We start from the raw sequence: 12,141 nt of genomic DNA, 5'->3' as shown, positions 1-12,141 counted from the left end.
CGGATAAAAGAGTCTTGGTGGCAGATGTGGAGATGGATGGCAGGGTGTTTCCGACACACTTTTCCCCTTAGCCTTTCCCTTCTCCATATCTTTCTTTACCCTGAGCTAGCCTGATTGACACAATGTTTGATATAAATACCTGCTCCAGTCTTAATTGATTGCCTTAGCTCTTTCCCCTCTGCTAATCAGTTGTTCTGGTTGGAAAATGTCTGAATATTTCTTGGTGGGGGACAGTGGAATCTAGTGCTCTGGGATGTTTGGCTGGGAGAGAGGGGATGACCTCTTGCTCTCAAACAGGAAGTGCACAGACATGAGGACACACAGAGAGACCACATGTCAGGGGTGCACTGTGAATTCCACAGACCCAAAAAGAGGAAGCAAACTCTAGAAGATTTATTTGCCCTAAGCCTCTTTCGATAAGAAGACTGCTCACACTCACACGAATGCACTGATAACCAGGGGACTAGCACAGCATTCAGCTATAATAGATCAGGTGACTTTTTTTATTATTGTCTGTCTGTTTGTTTAGTTGAAAATGAATTGTCTCGTGCATATTGCGAATGCTAACGCATCCTTGTCAAGGGGTACCATCAGAGCCAATCTCTAAATCAATCCGTGTCTCTACAGATGGAGGAGGGATATGAACTTGACTTGACCTACGTGACAGAGCGCATCATTGCTGTGTCCTTCCCTCGTGTCTGCTCCGAGGAGACTTACCTTCACAACCTGAAGGATGTCACGCGCATGCTCAAGTCCAAACATGCGGACAACTACCTGGTGGGTATCCTAACTTTCTCCAAAAACTCAAACACACATTGGTGATGGGGAGCACCTTAGCATTAGGCCTAGCTAATATCAAGCTGCAACAAATCGAAGCTGTGAGACAAGCAAGTGTTAAAGTATGTGCCAAAACGGTTGACGGGAAAGTGTGTTACCAAAACGAATACAATATGTCACATAATGTAGTGCTCTAAGGTCAGTCATAGTGCAATAATTCGACCAGAATTGAGAGGGATCCAGAGAGAGAGAGAGAGAGAGCGAGAATATGAAAGACATCATAGCCATCCTAGTAAGGCATAATGACAACCCTAACAAGCAATCCACAAATATGTAAATATTGCTAACAAAGAAACAGTGATTCCACTGTCATTGTGAACTAGGCTTTATGTGCTCACAAACAAATGTTTTAGCTCAATTCTTTGATTAGATAATTCAACCTTTGCATCACTTGCAGCTTTGTTGGATTATCCAGTAGTATTACTTAATTCAAACCAAAATGCAGGGGATATTTAGTGGTTACTTTTAACTACAAAAGTGCCTATGTCAACTACAGCAGTGTTTCTCAAACTTTTTCCGGTAAAAAAAAGAAAGAAAAAAAAAAACTCACGGACCACCTAGCCAAAAAACAGTATATTACACAATAGGCCTACTGAACCACCTTGCTTTTTGTCTTTGCACCTTGCTTATTGAGAGAATTTATATATTTTAAACTGGCGTAGCTTACATAGGCAGTGTTGCAGAACTGTTTGGAGTTACATACAAGTTGGTTCAATATTGCAAACAACTCATCTATATTATATTTTACCACGTCTGCTCGCGGACCACTTGGGATAGCTTGCGGACCACACTTTAAGAAACACTGAACTACAGTACAACTCCAAAACTGTGTGTGGCCTTCTCGAGTTCTTAAATACTACGAAAGCTCTTGTTATTCCCAGCTAACATGACAAATCCTTGTTTTGTCCTCCATTTAGGTGATTAACCTGTCAGAAAAGAGACATGACCTTTCAAAGATGAATCCCAAGGTACTGAAACACAATACTCTTTTTACAAAAAATATTTTGACCTTAACTTGAAAGAATGGTTTTAAATTCACTTTGTTTTGTCAGGATGTGGTGTGGAAATTTCCATGCCAATCAAACACATGTAATTTCTGTTGCTCACTATTGGTTTGGTTGCCTGACGATGCCATTCCCAAAAACATCATTGTGTTCATTGTGGTCTGGGAAGCCAGGATGGGGATTCATTTAGGCCATGGGTGTTCCTCATACATACATAAACAGAGGAATCAAAGACATACAAACGTGACATTTTTGCGACAGTACAACCATGCTAATTTGATTGTCATCAGAGTGTTTCCCGCCTATTCTTTTGAGTAAGAGCTGAAGTCATGAGTTATAAACGGGCAACACCTGGTTGATTACAGTGTTAAAAAAAACAGTGTTAGTAACAGTAAATGCGTTCTGGTTAAGAGGATGCTAACAATTAAGTGCACTTTACTGTATATCCAACAATCCCCCATTTAAATAGCATGCTGCTCATTCAGCACACTTCACAGGGATCAGAATTGGTTTATAAATGCTGAGATCCAGGAAACACTGACAGCTTCATTACCGATGATTTAGACCCATACATCTTTTGCAAAGCTCTGGCTTTGACTTGCTTTGAGAGTGCAGGACTGAGGTAGACAGTGACACTGACCTGAGGTGAGTCAGACAGACATGCCCTGGTGACATGATCCCCCGCCACTCTGTTCACAGACACTTGACACAGGTTGGCCTGACCTGCACGCTCCCCCCCTGGATAAAATCTGCACCATCTGTAAGGCCATGGAGAGCTGGCTCCATGCTGACCCGCTGCATGTGGTGGTCATCCACTGTAGGGTAGGTCACCTCAGCACGCTGAAGATGGAATGTTTTTGTTTGCTTCCCTTCCTTAGAAGTGTGATTATTGATTATCTCTCTCTCTGTCTCTGTCTCTTTCTCTTTCTCTTGGTCTTGGTCTGCATGCTTCTCCACAGGGAGGGAAGGGGAGGATTGGTGTGGTCATTTCCTCCTTTGTGCATTTCACAGACATCTCAGCAAGGTAAAGGATGTTTGATGCATTATTGATGATTTGTAGCATATTTCCTTGGCATCTATACGTTTCAGTTATTTTTCCGCTGTTGTGCACGAGAGCCAATGGCTAACAGTCTTTCATTGCAATGTTAAGAATCTTGTGTAATTAGTTAGTTAGCTATCGTACCACTGAAACAAGTGGACTGAAATCCCTAAGTATTAACCCTAAAGATTAATGTTTCCATAATCCACAAAAGTCATTTAGGACTAATACAGTAATTACAGTTTTAGACAGACTAAACGCTTGACTAGATTTACAGTAAGGAATTCGAGAAGTCAAGAAACTTGACACAGGTTGGCCTGACCTGCACGCCCCCACTTTGTGTCTCCTCGCCTATGGTTGGGTAATAAGAACAACAACAGCATAACATAACTTGGGCTAACCGAAACACAGCTACGCACATGAACGAACAGGTAATGCACAGAGCTCTTGTAAATCATAAATCATGTCTATCCCTGACAAACGCAGCAGCCAGTGAAGCTGTGTGGCCATAAAAGAGGCTAGGTGAAAGCTCCTGACGCATGGAGCTCATGAAGCTAGTGGGAGGAGAGTTTATTAATGGTGGAGCTGACCTTTCATGACAAAGGCACCACTCCCACACCACAGTCCACACTCCCACACACACACACACACACCGAAACACACACACACACACACGTATAAAATAGTTGCCAGTCGATACTGAGGCAAATGTTTTATCTTGTGGGATTATCCTGATCTTTTCTGCATACATTTCCTGGTGTGTTTTGAGTGTTCTTAAGCAAAGGCAGAAAATAGAAGCCCTTCCCCCACTGTTACGAGCGCAAACACACACACACACACACACACACACACACACACACACACACACACACACACACATACACATGCACACACACGCACATGCACACACACATACACACACACAGACACACACATACACACACACACACACACACACACTCACACATATTTCAACAGGCACTAAACCAACAGGCCCAGGCTTCTGTCCTTCTCTGTGCCTCTGCTGCCCTCTGCATAATCCCTGTGTGTGTGTGTGTGTGTGTGTGTGTGTGTGTGTTTGTCTCGGCTCCCACCCCTGCTGTGTTTACTTTAGAGGGGCATTGTCTCCCTCTTTGCTGGAATCCCTTGTCTCTCTCTGGTTACTTTCTCTCATGTGCACTCTTGTCCTCTTCTTGTCCTTTGTATGAAGGGGTGATTGTCATGTGTGCATGTGTATGTGTCTGAGAGAGAGGGGGGGTACCCTCTACCCTACAGTAGCCAGTAGCTATTAACACATGGCTCTTTAGATCTGAGTGTTTCCCTGGTTATTTGTCGCCTTGCCATCTATTCTTGCAATTTGTAACTGCTCTCTCTCTCTATATATATATATATGTGTGTGTGTGTGTGTGTGTGTGTGTGTGTGTGTGTGTGTGTGTGTGTGTGTGTGCGTGCGTGTGTGCATGTGTGTGTGAGTGATTGTTCAAATAGGAACCATAACATGACCATGTTATCACACGTCTCAATCAGATGATAACGCTACAGGTAGCATAAACAAATGGGTCTGAAATAGTTTTCAAACACGCCACTCATCCTTTTGGTCCCTTTGTCAATATTTACCAATCAGGCTGTTCAGCGCATTTTCATTCTCCTTCATCTGACTGCGAGGCTGAGCTGTCTTCGCTCTCTGACCTTGTCCTCCCATCTTCCTGTGTTCCCCCAGTGCTGACCAGGCCCTGGACCGCTTCGCCATGAGGAAGTTTTACGATGACAAGGTCTCCGCACTGATGACGCCCTCCCAGAAAAGGTGATCCGTCTGTGTTATGGTACATGGGCAGTATTCACAAAGCAGTTTATCTTACCACTAAGAGTATTCCCAAATCACACTCAAAAAGTTTTTAACTAAGAGTTTCCCCTCACACCTCAAAGCTGCTGAGACTAACTTTTTGTAAGAAAAAACTCCTAAGATAAGAAAAGAGCTCTTTTGTTATGATTGATGTCAATTCTCATGCACCTGCTAGCTTGCAGTGACCACGGTGATTGGATGATGCGTGACAGGTCTGTGCTGGTGAATAGACATGCGCTACATGTGTACTGCGAAAGACAAGGTAACAGACTACAAATGAAAAAGTAACGGAATACACTACGGATTGACACAGGATCTTTACAATGTATTTAAAATACCTGTTATTTCCCAACTATTAGCTGCAGCTTATACATTGATTTTGCAAAATTTCTTCAGCTAGGTTAGGCCTAATATATGGGGCAGTTAGTATGGTATTAATATGGTTTTGTTTCTTTTAACTTGCATAAAACACTGTCCTGCGGCTTATACACAATGTGGCAGGACAGGAAATTACTGTAGATGTGTATAATAACACATTTGTACACACATGAAGAAATGTAATTTGATTCACAATAAAATATTTAGTTTACATATCGTTAATGAATGGTTTTGGTTATTATTGGTGGTGTTATCGTATCCCTTACATACTGCATAATTGCACTGCAAACTGCACCCACATGATTGAGATCTCTTGCAAGTTCATTTCAAAACATTGTGATGTGAAATGATACAAACTGCTGCTTTACGATTATTTGTAGACTGGTCTTAGTGAGTTAGGAGTCCTCTCGAATACTTCTTAGTTCTTCCAGATCTAACGGATGCCAGCTAGCTTAGCTGTGCGTGTGCAACGTTGGTAAACCTCACTCCCCGACGCCTCAAGAGTATTGCTAGCATGCTCGCTGTAGCCTGGGCTTTTAGCTTCAGCACGCTCGACTCCCGATCTGAGGTGCTGCTGTGCACGGGTTTGAGTCCGGGTGTGTGCAGGGCTGAATCACGCAGGTTCAACACAACGCAGGTTACACAGACATAGGCAATACTTTTAGCCGTAAAGTGTTTTATGAATTACTTTTAGTAAAAAAATAAAAAATAAAATATGCATCCTAAAGTTAAGATTGACAAGTCCATTATTTTTTATTAGTTTCCCCTAAATCTGCCAGTTAGGAGCTGCTACTTTCAGCCTTAAGATTCTTTGTGAATATAGGCCCTTAGCAGTTAATCTGTTAAACAACAAAAAGACTACAAGGGCTCACCTAGTCTGTAAATAGGATTGGAAATAAATGTGCATTTAAAATACAGATTTGGATACATTTGGAAGAGTAATTTATGCTCAATAATATGCCATTGCCAAACAATTGCTGACTTTTGAATCGACAACAATAGCAATAAATGTAACAACTCCTAGCCTCCTAGAACCACTGATGCTTTCACAGTTTTTTTCACTTTAATCAGATTATAGTAATTGCACAGCAGCACTGTGCCAAGAGTGGTGTATATACTTCAGGGTGAACCATCGTAGGTCTGTGTGAAGTTTCGCCATGGCCTTTGTGAAACACCCTAAAAGCAGTACTTGTGACCCGTGGTAACCGAGTATGACTTTGCTGTGACTCATCTGTGGTTCCTTTCTGTGGACCCTTGACACAGTGATGAGAAAAAACATCATTTGACTTCTCAGATGATCATTTCCCACATGTATCCATTGTTGTGCTTGATGGTTGTGAAACAGTGCCATCAGCCATTTTGTGGCCTTGAACCTCACAGGGCTGTGACTGATACCGTGTGATCGTACTGCTCTCCCCCGAGTGGTCTGTGAACATGTGATTGGGGATGACTGTCATTCACGTGTCTCTCTTGTCCACTCTTCAGATATGTGTGGATCCTGAACAGCCTTCTGAGCGGCTCGATGAAGATCAACGCCTCGCCTCTCTTCCTACACTGGGTCATCGTCCACGGGATCCCCAATTTCGACAGTGCTGGAGGTAACCGCCAGATCAAACCAACACTACAGAGGCTTTTAAACGTTTAATATCAGTTTACTACTACTACTACCACTACTACTACTACTATTACTACTACTACTACTATTACTACTACTACTACACACGCACACACATGAAAGGGAAAAATATAAAGAATTGAAAGCAGAGAGAATCTGGACTGAACAAATCCGCTGAGGTCTGTGCACATTTCCAGCATTTCCTTGCATGTTTCTCAACAAATCACTGCAAGTGAAGACGGAAGGCTTTCAACAAAATTGGCTGTATAAAACATAGGGAGTGGCACTATCTTAAGTAGAAGCTACTTGTGACAAATTGCAGTAATTTAAGATGTAGGCAGTCAATCACACGCTACTTCCCTCTCTGAGAAAACATTCCTTAAGCAACTCTGACATAGTTTGTACACAGGGTCTGAAAAGGCCTGCAAATCAAGTCTCTGAGTAATCGCCCATAATACAAAAGTATCTAATACAATCAGAGGCGGACAGAGTACACAGCTGCATTACTTGAGTAAAAGTACAGATACCCTTTGCTACATTTTCCTCAAGTACAAGTAAAAGTACAACAGTCAGATGTCTACTTAAGTAAAAGTACTAAAGTTCTTGTTTTTAAAAGTACTTGAGTATCAAGAGTACAAAAGTAGCCTACATTTTCTAAATATTGCATTACTACGGCCACAGTGCTTACATTTATGTACAGAAACGTCCTACATGGAGTTATGAAAAATGTTAATACCTTGGAGAATGTAAAAGGAATTGAAAGTAAAATCAAGTCATTTTCATATTTTTACCATGTCCCCAGAGATGGGCAGTATTTCTAATACATGTACTTAAAATACGTATTTCAAATACAAAATACTATTTTGTAATTGAAACACTTGAAGCGGAAACTATCATTAACTTGTTCAGAAAATTGAAATAGTCTGGCGAGGTGGGGCCACAGGTTGGCACATTCCCGGAATGGACCTGCTGCGTCTTCATCCATTGTTTCGTCCATGGTTTCGTCTCTTATCTAAATCTGACCATGGAGTTGACTTTGGCGGAAAGCTGAAGGTGATTGCTGATAGGCTGTCCCAATCAGCGGCGCCTGCACAATCCAATCACGACATCTGTTTTCCTTTTTTTGTAGAAGAAGAATCGGGTACTCACGGTTATGGATAGACATGTAGTGGAGTAAAGAGTACAATATTTGCCTCTCAAATGTACTTGAGTAAAGTCATGAGTACTCCCCAAAAATGATACTCGAGTAAAGTACAGATCCCTCAAAATTGTACTCAAGTACTGTACTCAAGCAAATGTACTCCGTTACTGTCCGGCTCTGAATACAATGCTATAAGGACCACAACTTTTCCATAACTGAACCAGCTGTCTTCCATTATTTGGTATTTAATAAAGCTTGCCTGTTGTAGCAAAACAACAGTGACATGGTTTATGGTTTGTGTTTCAATAAAGATGTCATAAACACATAAACAAACTACAACAACAACAAATCCAGACTTTAAACATCTCCAGAACAGACGCAAGGGAAGGCATTTGTGGCCAGGACATCATCAGCCATTTGTCATTCAGTACAACAGCCATGAAGGCTTAAATTATACCACACAGAAACACGTATGCTAGTACGAGGACTGTCCAAACTGTCTAAACCTGTGTAAACTGTCCACTGTTTGACCTGCAAACTGTTTGCATAACCATTACACCAGGTCTGTATTCATGCCCAAGTGTTTGCTAATGTGGAGTGTTCTGTCGGGTGATCTGTGTCCTATCCAGCCATACTCAACAGTGCAGTTTTGTCCTGTTGCTTATTCACGTGCTAAGCGGCCACTATTGTTATGCTAATGACCGAGGGTCTGCTGCCCATCTGTGTTTAAAGACTGTTCTCGTGTAGTCAAACTGGAGATGCTTACAAGATCCTTTGGGATGTTTGTTTTATTGTTCCTGACAGTCTGTCGTCCATACCTGAAGGTTTACCAGGGGATGCAGGCAGTCTATTCCTCTGGAGTTTAGTAAGTTCTTTTCACTTCTGTGACTGAGGGCTTAAATGGGTGTTCCTCTGTGATTCCGCATCCTTTGTGATTGGTGCAAGTGATGAGCTAATATTTGATAGCCTGACTCTCATTGGCTTCCCCTTGTCATGTGAGTTGAGCCCTGATTCGGATTGGTTGCTTTCATATGGAAATGGGCCTCAGTGTGGAAATGGGGTGCCATGTGTTTACTCTGGGTCTCTGCCTGTGATACAGTCTCATCGGGCCAGGCCACAGGAACAGGCTATGCATCGCACTGGAGCCGGCTCAGCTGCTGAAGGGAGACATCATGGTAAACACAATTCCTCTCTTCTCTTCTCTTCTCTTCTCTTCTCTTCTCTTCTCTTCTCTTCTAGTCTTTGCTACTTTTTCTGATTGTATTCTGCATTGCAAACTGAATGAATTTAGATGAACAATTTAGAACAAAACAGATTGATTCCAGGACACTACATTAAGATTAAAAGTAGGTAGTATTTATTTACCATCATCTGTTAGCCATTGTTGTTTACTGTACATGAGAACTACAGAGAACTGAAGATTCTGTAGTTCAGCATAACAAACTGTATGTTGGTATAAACAGACACTGCCTGTTCTTTCCTCTCTACTCTCAGGTCAAATGCTATCATAAGAGCAGTGCCTCCAACAGGGACATCATCTTCAGACTGCAGTTCCACACAGGAGCGGTGCAAGGCTACAATCTTATGTTTGAGAAAGAGGATATGGAGTGTGCTAACAAAGGTAAGTTAAAAAAAAAACTATTGAACTCGGATCAGTAATCAGTGATCAGTTGAATTGACTGAGATGTCATGAAGGTTACTACATTGAAGTATGTCTCAGGTCCTTCTCAATTGGTCTGCATTGTATAAAGTGTGGAGTTTCAGCAAAACCCACAGTATTACTGTTTTCCCTCCTATTTTGTCTTTTGAGCAGTGAGCAGTGAAAACTGTAGGCTATTTTTTGCCTGGGCTGTGTCATCTCTGTCATAACTCCTACGTGAGAACACAAGCCAGATGCTCCAGTCACTCTCTCTTCCACTCTCTATTACTCTCTCATCCATCTCTCCAAGCCACACTAACATTCCTCCCTGTTGACATTCCAGATTCCAGATTTCCGGATTATGGAAAAGTGGAGCTAGTGTTTTCCGAGGGCCCAGAGAAGATCCAAGGTATTCCCCGTTTGTCTTCCCACTCTCTTGCTCTGGGCGTAATTAAGATCCAAGATGTTTTCTGCTGCTTCACTTTGGGAACGTTATTCAGCATAGCGCTTTTAATGCTGTCGTGAGACACATGGGCCTTTCACCAGCATCTCATTCATACCGATGGGCTGTCCCTTGATTCATTTACATTTCACTCCGTCTCTTTCTCTCTGTCCCTCTCCCACTCTCTTACACACCGCTCCTCAGAGAACCCACACACACACACATGCACGCGCGCGCACACACACACACACACTCCTGCTGAGCTGGGTAAAGCTGAGGATGTGGAATGCCTTAGAAGGGAAATGTTGTGTGAAGTGAGTCCTGACAGGGACGTAAAAAAGCACAGCAGGCCCTGTCTCCCAACCCCATGGGAGCATGTATGCGTGCGCGCGCACGTGTGTGTGTGTGTGTTTCAGCTTTAAGTGCTCACACAAGAGAGTTGAGAGAGAGAGAGTTTTCCGTGTGCCCAGTCATTGCCCAGTTTAGAGTTTAGCGCTCTGCAGCAGTGAGGATCCCCGTGGCCCCCCCTCAGTGGACTAAGCTGCAGCTGTTTGTGGTGCGTGGAGGCCTGCTGGTCCTGGAGGACACTCTCACAGCGTGCTGTCTCTGCTTGTTGTCTCAGGTGCGGAGCGCTGGCAGAACGGCCCAGATGTGACCGTGGACTACAGCTTGACCGACCCGCTGACCCGCTGGGACTCCTACCAGAACATCTGCAACGGTGAAGGTAAGGGCTAGTCTTCTGTCTCCACATGCACAGAACAGCAATGCCCTGAACATGCATTACATTTGCATACAGGTGTTAATTTAGCAGATGGATTTTAGCAGATGTGCTCTTTGGTTAACAAATATAAGGTGATGGTATTGTTAGCGTTATGCACTATTGAGATTCAGGAACATGTGCAGCGCTAGGCTAGTTGTGTTTAAGTCAAAGTCAGATTGAAGTGGATGAGCACTGTGCAGAGCAAATAGCATTCTCATAGCATTTACGTGGCTAAGAAAAACCTCCAGGGATAATGTCATTAGCTCATGACAGCGTTACGGGTGCTTGGAGGCGGATCGCTCCTGAGCTTGTTTGGCAGCGTCGGAATGTGTAATGGCGCTTTTCCTTGATGGGACTCGCTGCAGTGCTGAGCGAGTGTTTTCGCTGACACACACGATAAATCTCCTGCCTCGCTCCGCGCACTCGTGTTGGGAGTCTGGTGCTTCCTGTGAACACAGAACCCCCCACACACCCTGCCAACACCACCTCCACCAACACCACCAACACCACCTCCAGCACCAGCACCTCTCCCAACAGCAGCCCAGCCTGATGACATTAGCACACGTCCACAGACTGAGGCAGGCATGATTTGGAATGGGACTGAGGGCATGAGTGGCCCAGAGACAGGGGTTTGCGTTTAATGACTCCAGCAGCAGAGTTCTGTTCTGTGGATGTCTGTTTGGTACTTCAGCAGATGTAGGTCAGGTCAGAGAAGAGAATCCCCCCTACAACGCCACCCAGCAACCCCCCACCCCCACCCCCATCAGTAAAACTCAAATACCAGCGTTCCCACCTGAAGCATGTGCTGTTCTGCTTGGTCAGTACGGAACCCTGCAGTGCTTTCAGGGGGCTGTCTTCTGTCGGGGTTTGCTCGTCTGGGCCTTTTGCATGCCTGTGCATCCTTTTTTTTCTGAGTCAGGCAGGAATGAAGTGTTTGGCAGGAGCTGGAGGCACTGGAGCCAAATATTATGGATTGGTTTGAATTCTGCCAAAAAAAATCCTTTAGGCTGCTGTAGAGTATAATAAATTGCACGGAAATTAATTTTAAAAACACCTTAAGTGGGTGCAAACAGCAGACTTGTAAAAGTACACAGCAAATCATAATGAATGTTTACATCACGGAAAAGTAACAGGAACAGAGATAATCCCTGCCATTATGCTGCACTTTTCAAAAAGACCTTACAGAAGCAAAACGGCTCGAAAATTGCTCTGAAAAGACACACCCTGGTGTTTGTGTGTTTTTGTGTGTGTTTTGTTCAGTGACTGATACTGTATGCTTCGGTGTGTCTTTTTGATGCATGTGGTCCTGCAATTCTGTGAGTGTCCTCTAGGGGCAGTGTGTACTGTGCTGAGGCAGTGTGGCCTGGTGCTGGTGTCTTGTCTGTGCTTCCCCGAGGACGGGCGGGGGCTGCTGGGATGGGCACTGTGGTCCAGGCCTCGGAG

General features: G+C 43.6%; 1 protein-coding gene across 1 annotated transcript in view; it reads left to right on the top strand.

Moving 5' to 3' along the window:
* The first annotated feature begins 440 nt into the window (after positions 1–440).
* Positions 441–12,141, top strand: part of LOC125299994 (tensin-3-like) — a 37,108-nt gene continuing 25,407 nt past the window's right edge. Inside the window, 12 exon segments of the mRNA XM_048251444.1 lie at positions 441–493; positions 628–777; positions 1,755–1,805; positions 2,541–2,663; positions 2,801–2,865; positions 4,601–4,684; positions 6,587–6,699; positions 8,662–8,722; positions 8,957–9,032; positions 9,352–9,478; positions 9,840–9,905; positions 10,561–10,662. Coding sequence (XP_048107401.1) covers positions 628–777; positions 1,755–1,805; positions 2,541–2,663; positions 2,801–2,865; positions 4,601–4,684; positions 6,587–6,699; positions 8,662–8,722; positions 8,957–9,032; positions 9,352–9,478; positions 9,840–9,905; positions 10,561–10,662 — 1,018 coding nt within the window. The 5' untranslated portion in view covers positions 441–493.

This window comes from Alosa alosa, chromosome 1 (genome assembly GCF_017589495.1).
Source record: "Alosa alosa isolate M-15738 ecotype Scorff River chromosome 1, AALO_Geno_1.1, whole genome shotgun sequence".
Taxonomy (NCBI): Eukaryota; Metazoa; Chordata; class Actinopteri; order Clupeiformes; family Clupeidae; genus Alosa; species Alosa alosa.
Note: the sequence above shows the minus strand (reverse complement) of the source record. Positions and strands in the feature narration are given on the sequence as shown.